The 11688-nt window shown below is 36.3% G+C and overlaps 2 protein-coding genes across 2 annotated transcripts; one reads left to right on the forward strand and one right to left on the reverse strand.

The window, feature by feature from the left end:
• The first annotated feature begins 5397 nt into the window (after window positions 1-5397).
• Window positions 5398-6487, forward strand: LOC103325414 (uncharacterized). The gene has a single exon (XM_008227569.3). The coding sequence runs from the start codon at window positions 5550-5552 to the stop codon at window positions 6429-6431; it is 882 nt and encodes a 293-aa protein (XP_008225791.2). The 5' UTR covers window positions 5398-5549; the 3' UTR covers window positions 6432-6487.
• A 371-nt stretch (window positions 6488-6858) lies between these two features.
• Window positions 6859-10216, reverse strand: LOC103325415 (vesicle-associated membrane protein 721-like). Its single transcript, XM_008227570.2, has 5 exons — window positions 9738-10216; window positions 8918-9059; window positions 8708-8828; window positions 7561-7623; window positions 6859-7235 (listed from the first exon to the last, which is right to left on the reverse strand). The coding sequence occupies exons 1-5, from the start codon at window positions 9925-9927 to the stop codon at window positions 7086-7088; spliced, it is 666 nt and encodes a 221-aa protein (XP_008225792.1). The 5' UTR covers window positions 9928-10216; the 3' UTR covers window positions 6859-7085.
• Window positions 10217-11688: the final 1472 nt, after the last annotated feature.

Raw genomic sequence — 11688 nt, forward strand, 5'->3', positions numbered from 1 at the left:
AGTCATTGGCAATTGATGATTCAATTTGAATGATATTAGTCATTTTCAATTTGCCCTTATTTATTTTTGGATTTCCTAAGAAATCATTTACACTTGCATGTTTTTTATTTGAAAGTTGAGAGGTTTTTCTGTCTTTTTTAAAAAAACTTTGGCTTTTTTCAAAAGTGAAATTTTTTTTATGGCTAAAACCTAAATTTACTTTTAATAATAATTATTGGGCATGTTTGGGAGGTTTCTATAGGTGTTGAATTTTATGTTTAAAAAAAAAGTAGAACAAAAAGAAAAGTCCAAATTGAGATTTGAAATGTTTTAAAAGTCGTATAGTGAATTTCAATTGAAATGATACTAGCTCTAACCAAAACGGATAAATTATTAGTCCTTTTCACTCACGTTTTTTCTAATTATCACGAATGTTTGACAAGTTTGATCAATGATTTAATTTTCTGTTGAAAAAGAAAAAAAAATATATTAATAAAAAGGTCGCATTGCTTTCACATGCAATTGGATTTGATTGTGTTGGCCGGCCGTTTAATATTTTGAATCGTCTTCTTCTTTTTAATATTTTTCTTTTCTTTTTACTCGATTCTAAATGTGCAGTGACAAATTTATTTATTTTATCACTCAAGAATTGTCACACATCAAATCGACCAACCTACGTGGCTTGTTAAAGTATAAAATATTAGATGTCGGTAAATGCTCTCTTAATTTTTAATATTTTGTAGCTCAAGTAGTTAAGAGTAGTTATTTTTGCACTCGAGATACTGTGTTTAAATCTCTACTTATTTATTATCACTTGAACAAAAAACACAAAGTGCACTAGTTAAACAATAAAGTAACCCCTAAAATACTTTGCTCACATTAACAACCAACTAAACTAATCTCTCTGACAATTATCGCTCTGCCAAAGAAATACTTGAACTCGATATTATTGGGCCTTCAGAGCTTAGAAGTATCCCCCAAGCAAATAAACGTGTAAATGGAATTTGGAACCTCAACTTGTGGGCAAGAAATTAACCTTTAATCCCTCAAAATTGACCTTAAAATTTTCCGTAGAGGCATCGCTCACTTTCTGTGTTGGTCTATTATTCTGCACAATCATTCAAGGCGCGGACCACTGAAAACTGCAATGAATCTTTGGCCTTTCTTTGTTGCGTGGGAATTTTTGGCCATGACCAGCTGTTTATGTATGTACTAGATGACATGAACAAGTTGTGGCCTCGACCCATCACCCATCTCCTCATTGTCATCCAAAATATATTAAATATATTTGTGATGAATTTTACATATATATATATATATACATATATATCGGCACGCATCCAATAAACAAATAATGTCCACTTACGTGGTGCACCATTTTGGTTAAAGAAGAATATTTCACTCTTTTTTTTTTTTTTGGTCTCAAGTTATCTTGTTTTTCTTGCTTGTAGACGTGAAGATTATTGGCGTTTTTTGACTTGTGAGATGTTCTTATAGTAATTGGTTTTGATTGAATATATATAATTTAGGGTTGTCTTTCCTAGATGTGATGTAGCAATTCAGAGAAACTAACCACCCAATTTGTCACCTTCGATTCGATTGATAAAAATAAAAGATAGCAAACCGAACTTTGTTGCTTTCCATACGTGCCGTTCTTGACCAAAACAATATCAAATCAATAATTTTGTTTCTATGTCACATCTTTATCATCTCCAAAACTCATGCGTTTCTACTAACTCTGCACAAAAATTATATAAATTGGAGGTAACGTGCAACACTGCAACATGTATGGCATAGGAAAACCCAAAAAAAATTAATTAAAAATTAATAAATATAGACAAAGATAAAGCTGATATTCTTTTCTGGCCTGGTCAAAGAGGAACTTGAATACTAATCTAATTTTGAATTTCAGAAAACACACAAGAAACAATAAGATGATTTTCTGAGCTCCCCAAGAAAAATTGAAAAGAAGAAATTGATGGGTTGACAGCATATGTATATATGCGTGTGTGTCCATATTGAAAAGACAAGTTAAGAGGACAAGCTCTAAGTTCATACCACATGGTATGCTTGTTGGATCTACTCTCTCTGTATTGTCAAGCAAGTATGAAAATGACACACACAGACAACAGCCCCATTCATTTCTTTTTTTTAATTATAGTTTTGTGAGAGTGGGCCTAAGAAAGCTGACCTAAATTGGAGGATCTTAGTATCTATCTACTCTCTCTCTCTCTCTCTCTCTCAAGTTAGTCTTTGAATGTTTGATTAAGGATTGGTCCCCAGTAGTGTAAAAATGTAAAGAAATGGAAAGGTGTGTCATAAAGAAGGCAAGTCCACTTTGCAGATATATCCATATTCCATGCACATAGGTGGGGGTGGAATTTGATGGTGATGGAGTGGACAAAGCCTGGCATAAAATATGGATCTACATCAAAAGTTGTGGGCCAAGCAAGTCTGAATTTAAGGTGGGGCCCTGAGGGGACACAATCCAGCTACCAGCTATGCTCATCACCTTAAAATTTTGATGTTGTTGCCTCCCTTTGCTCTCTCTCAACACCACATTTTCCCTTTATAACATTGCACCCACTCATATGACAACATGAGAGAGAGAGAGAGAGAGAGAGAGAGAGAGAGAGAGAGAGAGAGAGAGAGAGAGAGAGTTTATGATAGTCTTCCAAATAGCTCATCCTTTAAGTGGGAATTTTGAGGAGTGCCATTGGTTTTGCTTTAGGAAGATGGATTTGGTAGGATATAAAGAGATGGTGGAGTAGAAGTAAAGGTCGGGCATAATATCTAGGGGTTGGATTATTAATTCCATATTTGAATTGAATCAAAACCCAATAAAGCTGAAGTATCCAGGAAGGTAAAAACAACATATGCATAAAGGGGGATCCTTTTGCTAGCCATTCTTTTTTCATTGAGTTAGAAAGATGCCCTTGGAAGCACATAATCTTATCCCACCGACAGAAATCGCATATGCTAAAGTCTACAAGGCCACAACCTCTCTTTCATCCCATGATCCCATTTATGCGTTTTCCAAGATTGCAACATCAAACCTAATTAGTGCAGCAGATCAATCATCTCACTTCCTTTTCCCTTTTCTTTTAAACCCTTAAACTTCAAATTCTTAATTGCCAAGACAAACCCAAAAGATGGCCAAATGAACTTTAATGGGTTCTTGAGTTGGAGAGAAAGGGAGAGGTATTGAATTCTTCAAGATATGGTCCAAAGTAAAGGGAATGGTGGGGTTTTCTTGTTTTCGCTTATATTGAAGGGATTGGAGTTAAGGAGTTGTGTTAAAGTTCAAATCTTGATGCAATTAAGTAAACTTTTTTACTTAATCAAATTGATAGGAAAAGATACTTATAAATTATAGGGTTCAACCACCTACTACATTTGAAGTTGAATTTAAAATCATCTTCTTAACGCTATTTGCAAACATATTAGGAATAATGGTGACAACATATGGGAACTTGTAAAAGATTGTCCATATGGGATGGCTATTTTTAAAAACACACACACACACATATGTAGAGAGAGAGAGAGAGAGAGAGAGAGAGAGAGAGAGAGAGAGAGAGAGAGAGAGAAATAGATGTACTACTCCATTCTAGATGAGCTTCCAACTTTTCCTCCCTTTGAAAGATTAAGTGTATCGTTGAAGAGAAGGGTGATGGCATGGAAAGTGACCTAAATCTAAGACTATGGCAGGATTAGCAATCTATATCACACATCAACAAGCTATGAATAAACTTATGAGCAAAAGAAAATAATAAAAATTGAGTGAGACTTTAGGCACAACTACCATCAGCATTTTAAAAAAATGGGGTTGAAAAGAGTAAATGTCGCCCATCAAACTTTATTGGTCATCCCAACATTGCATGTCGTAGCTATAAAGGAATCAAATGCTGGACCAGAGCATGGTCTCCAAGTCATGCTATTGAATCCAAAGCCAAGAATCTTAGTCAAGTCATACCAGAATCTTCCAAAAGTTAAAAGTAATTTAAATGCAAGACTTATCTATACCTCTTGTTTTCTTGGCATGTGAACAAATTCATAGGTGGATGTCGTGCAATTTTCTAAATGGGATCTAACTTTTCATCAGACTGAGGCAGGTAGACCATACTATATAAATCATGATAATGAAGTCGGTCGAACCACATTTGGTCCAAAGTTCATTAAGGAAAAAAAGAAGCCATGGTCATGGATGGTGGTGAGGTTGTCTTATAGGAGATCTAATAGCTGTTGAAAATGACGTGTAACAACTATAGTAGAAGCCCCAAATAGAACAAGTCTTTAAGCCAAAATGGCACACATCATGAATAAAAGGAGAATACTTCCTTATTATGTAAGTAGGAGCTCCTACAATCCTATCAATAGTAGTGAGATAAGTGCGCAAAAGTTTTTATTTTTGTGTTTTTGATGAATTATTTTTGCAGATGTGTTAAACTGTGATCGCAAGAACGAGGAATATCTCTTTGGGGAAGAAGACAAGCAATATCCTAAATAAAATGAGAGAAGAAATATGAAATTGGTGTGAACGGATATAAAGTTGTAGTTTGGTTGGGTTGGCAACAAAGCTAGCCCAAAGCATATGGTCCCAAATTAATTTTTCATTGTACTTTAGTTAGCCCAGAGCCCAATCCACTCTTTTGATCAAGTTGTAGATCCAATTTTAGCTACCCTAAAGCAACTTCAACTTCAACTTCAAGTCTAGCCCAAGTCCAACCCAGCAACCTCATCTTCTAATTGTAATTCCCTTTGCTTGGGCCAGAAATAGTATCCTTGTGACTGGTTCAGAATTTTGCATTATTACGCTCCTTGTGAAAGTGCATGTTCCATGAATGTATAGTTATATACTTTGTTGTTATGAATCTTTAAACTCCATTGGGAACAATCTCTTTTGCCAGAAATCTTGTCTCCATTGGCTATTATCACATCAAATAAACCTGCTTGTCCATCTAACTTGTAATTCAATCTCTTGGGGAAGAAGAGGCATTGAAATTGTGAAAACTCCTAGAATCTAATAATAAATTGGACAGTTTCTCTTTGTACTACTCTCATATGGTTTTGGCATGGTTCATTATTGGACAACATTCCATGTTTCTTGTTTTTTTTTTGTTTTTTAATTTTTAATTTTTAATTTTTAAATTCGATAGAAGAAAATTAATTAGGACAAGATTGCACTAAATAAATTTTACATATGTCTTGCGCAAACTACTCATGCTAATCATAAATATATTAATGTTCATGTGACCATATTTTAGTATCACATGATAATTTCTCCGTATTTTCTGATACTGCACACTACTCATGTTAATTATTAATACAATAATGTTCTTGTGACCGTATTTTAGTACTACATTATAATTTTTCCATCTTTTCCGATGCCATTGGATAGGAGGTTGAAAAAATCCATTTTCTCATAATTAATTCAAAATATCTAAGAGTAGCCAATAATAAAAGGGCCAAAGTTGTCGCACAGTTAGAGTTTCGAACCCTAAACCGTCTGCAAGCAGAAAACCCTCTCTTCTCCAATCCACCATCGCCACTACCACCAGTCAGTCACCATCATGTCCCAAAAATCAAAATCAAAACGAAAGACACCAAGGCAACAAGGACCCCCGACGACAAGCCCAAACCCAACCCCATCGGAGTTCTCATTCGCCATAGCCAGAATCGCAGCGTCTCAAATCAGTCAATCAGTCGGCTTCAAAGCCACGAAGCCTTCCGCTGTCGAAACCCTAGCCCACATCGCCATCAAGTACATCGAGGCCATAGCTTCCGCTTCAGCCTCCTACGCCGCCATGGCCAATCGCACCAACACGAACGTTTTCGACTTCACCAGCGCCCTCCATGACTTGCAGTCGGTGCAAGGCTTCAAAGGCGCCTCCTTTCTCCACAAAAACGGCTTCTGCGTTTTGGGTTCGAGCGTTTTGACCGATCTCGCCAAATTCGTCAGCTGGAACGAGGAAACCCCATTCGCCAGGCCGATTCCGGGGGCCGAGAAATTGGATACAGAGAAACGGATTCCGTATCCGGTGGAAACGGATTCCGGGAGGGATTTGCACGTGCCGAGATGGCTTCCAGCATTCCCGGATGTAAAGAAAACGGTCGCGAAGAGGAGGAATGGTGAGGAGTTGTGGGAGAATATGGTGGCTGGGAATGGTGGTGGTGGTGTTATGAATGAAAGTGAAAGTGAAAGAGTAAGTGAGAGTGGGAATTGGAATGGGAATGGTGGGAATGAGAAAGGGTTTTGCTTGGAATTGGGGGAGGAGAAGAAGATGGGGAGAGTGAGGTTTAGGATTGGATTGGGGGTTGAGGAGGAGGAGAAAGGGGTGGCGGGTTTGGGTTTGAATTTGAGAAGTGGGGTTTGTAGAGGAGGGAAAAGAGTGTGTTGGAATAATAACAGTAAAATTGGTTACAATTTTGATGATGATGATGATAAAAGATAGTTTCAATTTTGATATACTTTGTAATTGATACAAAATTATTGAATTGTTTTGGAAAATTTTCAGAGTTGTTGTGTTTACTTTTTTTTGCATGTATTTAATAACCAGATTTGGGTTCTTTTTGAAGGGCATCCCAGGATTCGAACTTCTGACCTTTATGAGATCACAAATGCACTGTTAACCATCGGAGCTAGTGTTTTTGCTTCTTCCATGAACTCAGATTTTACTGATTTAAACGTTTTGCATGGTGTAAATGTCTAGCGTCCATTGCGAATGTTGTATATTATCAATAATGTTTCAACAAGTATGGACGTCGAATGGAATTCAGCTTTGCAATATAATTCAGAAACACATTACTATATGCCACAGGAACTTCGCAAAAAAGCACGTAATTCTTGAGCAACGCACTTCAAGATGCGAGACAATAAGCTTTAAAGCAATAAGCAATTTGAATTTCTTTTTCTTAGCAAAGCATTCTAATGACCAGGTAGTAACATCATATAGGGAGTTCCATTCATTCACACAAAAAATACGTCTTCGCCTTTTGACACATACTTGTAACCAGACTTGCAACAGACACTTGATCTTTCTCTTATAATAATACTACATATAATTGCAAAAGTTTGGACTGGCAAGACCAAAAGCTTTTCTTGAAGCTCATTTTCCACAGTTGAAACCATGGCAAACGGATAGGATTATGACAAGGATTAGTGCGATCAGGATTCCCAAAACAATCAGCTTCACCTTCATGTTCTGCAGCCACATCTTCCTCCGCATTTTCGTCCCAACATTTCTGAAGTCCTGTGCCTGTATGCAGATCAAGTTTTCCCCCATAAGTAGGTTACGTAGAATAACAATTCTTTCAAAGGAAATAAAATCTTGAAAAGATGAATCAATTTCGAACTGTGGAAGCCAGAATCAGAATTAGACTTCATGAACTGTGGAAAGCAATCATAAACTCTACAAATCCCTTTTATGAATCATTACATACTTGAGGCCATGCATAATACAGGGGAAAATAGATAATTTCAAAATTTTAAATTCACAGTATTAGTAACACGTGCTTACGAGAGAGAGAGAGAGAGAGAGAGAGAGAGAGAGAGAGAGAGAGAGAGAGAGAGAGAGAGGTGACCTGTTGATGAAGGTTCTCAGTCTTGTCAACCAGAAGCTCTATCTTTTCCCCTCTATCTAAAACCTGCATCAAAATGCAAGATGAGGACATATGAGTATTCAGAAGAAGAAAAAAGGTATGAAAAAGGCATCTCGAGGAAACAAGGAGTCCATCTAATGACCTCTGTTCTATGTCTATATAAGAATGGATGTTTACACCCAACGAAAATAGTCATTGAACTTCATCCACGTAAAATATAACACATCAAGGCACACATTGCTTTAATCATATATCTCAAACATTGTACTGATGAATATATTCTTCCACATCAAAAGCCCAAGAAAACTCATATAAAACAGGTTCTAAGAATAGTGGACTTCAATTTTGAAAATATATCGCAACTATCCAAAAAACAGAAGTCTCAGCAAATCTACCCTTCACAGTCAATTTGCTGGAATTACTTTTGAATTCTGTTTCTTCTCCAGAAACAGTAAACAAGGTCATGGTGGTTATTAGAATATGGTTTTTGTGATTTGAGTATTTTAGTCCTTGCTGTTTTTAAGAATGAGTCTATTTTCACAAGATTGAAACAATCTGCATAAAGAACAAGATTGATCATAAAGACTAGCAAAATATTCTCCTGGTCAGGTCTGGTCTACAAGTGAGAAAAAACTGGTCAAGTTATTTTTCTTCATGGAGTCTTTTTTTTAAATTTATCTTCCACAGTTAATCATAACATTTTTCAAGGTTAGGATACTTTTCCTTCACCTGAACATTGGAAACAAGATGCACCTCTATCCTTAAGACTCATTCCAGATCCAGTTTCCTGAGTCCCAACTACCATTACTTGTGCCATAGTGCCCAATAATGTAGGTAACTTAGGGTCTAACAGACAAAAGCGTGCACATGCACATTTATCGACATGCTTGTGTGAGCACATGTGCGTGCACCTAAATGTTCAACAATTTGATCAAGTTGGAGTGAAAAACCCTTATTCCATCTATAGATTCCCAAAACTGAGAAATAGCTGGCCAAAAAAGAGAAAATATAAAGAAATAAATAGGTGAATTAAGGTAAGTCAGTTGGATTCAATAATGTTGTATCCCATCCATGGAAAACAATCTAATAAAAAACAAGTACTCAATACCAATAAACCCATGCAGTGTACCTTTTCAATATTCTCCATCATAACACCTTTAACTTCTGAAACCTGGGCCTTCACCTTTGCAAGCTTGCTTATTTCTTCAGGATGATCAACACAGTACTGCATATGTTCCTTCAATTTTGACCTGCAAGTAATGGAAAACCAAATCAGCTATTTTAACCAGACAAAATTGAATTAGGATGTCTTTCACATGAACCGAATTAGGTATGATACCCAAATTCCTTGTTAAGGCTGTTGGCAGGGGCTGTAGCAGCCTTTCCACCACCATATTTTGAAACAAAATCATCTTTGATACGCTCCAGAAAAGCGATAGGTACTTGTCTTCCAGATGATTCATCTGCAACCACACAATACGCTGCGACAAGAAGAAACATCGGTCAGTAACCGATTGAATAAGATAATAGTAAATTATGAACTGACGCTAACAAGAATTTAAAAATACTCGGTTCTAAGAATTTATGAAGATAGCTCAAAGAAATGAAAGGAAGCCTATGCAACACAGCAGTAGTTCGAATGTTTTAAGAGTGTCACATTTCCTAGCAAATTCAACATCCAAAATGATTAGATATGTGAAAAACCAGGAAATCAAGGCATTGGAAATATGCTCAGTTCAACATTCAAAAAGAAATGAGATGCAATCTACTAATACCTACTCTAGAATGACACTTGATATTTGAATATAATTGAAAACCAATCACACGGAAACAGCATTCACTCATGCATAGTTGCAAAGCAACAAAAAGATATCTTCTAATGTAAGAATAAGATCCAAGATCTAAAACCTCTAAAGCACAGAAATCGAAAACCAGCGCCATAACTCAAAATTCATAAAATGAGCCCAAACATCAGCATCAAGAACAGATCTACGAACAATTAAGTACATCAAACGAACCCTCAACTTCACTTCGGTTTGCGAGCACAACAAAGTAAAATGAACAAAGCAAATAATCAACACAACATAAAGTAGTTTCTCCGTCATTTTCCTGCGAGAGAATTTTCTCGGGAGGCAAAAATAAAGAAAAAAGGGCATTACTGTAGCCATTGTCGACGAGGTAATTGAAGGTGTGGCCATCGCAGTTGTAAGTGAACTTGTTGTTGGTAGCGGGAAGCTTCTGGAGGCACTGAAACGCTATGGAGTTGAAATTGCCGCTGAATTCCGTGTACTCTGCCAGAATCACAGTGCCTCGTGCTACGAACGCGTAGATCAGCGCCTTCTGCCCCATTTGATTTGAGCCTTCCTCTGAGACCTTCTGCTTTGCTTAGCTTTGGTTTCAGAGAGAGGAACAGAGGTTTTGTATTTTCCCTTTTTTTCTCCTTTTGATTTTGTTTTGGATTTTTGGGTTTTGTTTGTGTGAAGCGCTCTTTCTTTCTCTCTCTGATCTGTCAAGCGCCTTCTCCCACACTGGTTTTGTTTTGGCTCTTTTTGAGAGAGAGAGAGAGAGAGACAAAGAGAAAAGGGAAAGTTAGGGGGTTTAATGAGGTTTAAAAAGTAGAAAGAGAAGTATGGAAGGAGAAATGTGAGGTTTGAATCTAATTAAGGATTTTAAACTAGAGAGAGAGGGATTTTGGGGAAAGATTTTTGTGAGGTCGGACTCATCTGTGATTCATAAGCTCTACTTTATTTGTTTTTCTTTCTTAAATATGCTAATTATCATATGAAAAATTAAATTCCATCATATGAGTAAATTTCTACCATCCATCACTTTGTTTTTATCATGAATGCATAGTTGTTGATTAGGTAAAGTTCTATAAGAAAGTGCAATTGTAATTCACAACATGACATTGTGAACATATCGCATGTTCAATAACACAATAATCTATTTTTGCAGATGTGAGTTTGACCAAGGCCGACTCTTGTATTTAAGTTCAAATTTTCCTCCTTGAATTAGATTAATTTTGCAACATTAATTTCTTCCTTCATGAACATAGATACATAAGTAAACTCGTATTTGAATATGCAGTTTCAATTTTCAATATAGTAACGTAATGTGTAAATATTTGACAAACCGCAATGGATCATGTATCTTAGAATATAATATTTGATTGAAGAGTTTGATTTTTCAATTATTATAACTTTGGGTTCAGATTTTGCATGTAATCAGCCACCAATTAGAGAAGCAACATATGAGATGATACCCAAATCTCATGGAACAGAAAAAATAGATAAATCAGAAAATAGCAAAATTTTAAGGATAAAGTCATATGTTTCCAACGCGTGGCATAGTTTAGGCGCTCTTGTAAAAACTGCCTTCCTACCTGCGTTGTATGGAATAACAATATTTTACTTTTTTTTAATATAAAAAAAAACGTAAAAATAAATAATAAAGAGAGATAAAGCATCAACTTGCCATACCCGCAACGTCACCAACCACTCACAGTCTCATACCCACACAAGAAAGAAAAGAAGAAAATATAAATAGAATGAAGAGTTCCATTTTCTTCTATCATTTTCTCGAAACTGAAATAAATAAAAAAGGATTATTCGGGTGATATATTTTTTTTTATTGAGGATCTTTCGTATTAAAAGAGGTGATAACATATTGAACTCACATACTACACGAATGATAGGACTCAAACCAAAAATCTTTTTGGAGGAGCATTTCTCTAAACCACTACACTAATAAGTCATTCGCCGCAAATAAGTTACTTAAGCAAAAAACTAGCCAAATTTTATAATTTTTTTTGGGTCATTGCATCCTTTATCTTTCTTTTTTTGGGTAAAGAGGATGGCTAAAGCCCAGCACAAAACTAATCAGCAACAAATCTGGGGGTAGACACCCGACATAAGTCATTAAACATTGATTTTCTCACAGCAGCAGGGGGTAGTCCCAAACTCCGTTAGGTTTGCTCATCAGTTCGAGTCCCAGCAATTGCAACACATGGTGGCTAGCGTCAGACTCAGTTCCTGCAAGTGGGGATTAGTCGAGGTGTGCGCAAGCTGACCCAAACACCTTATGGTACTTACCCAAAAAGAAAAAAAAGAA

This window comes from Prunus mume, linkage group LG3, assembly GCF_029339155.1.
Source record: "Prunus mume cultivar Tortuosa linkage group LG3, ASM2933915v1, whole genome shotgun sequence".
NCBI classification, from domain to species: Eukaryota; Viridiplantae; Streptophyta; class Magnoliopsida; order Rosales; family Rosaceae; genus Prunus; species Prunus mume.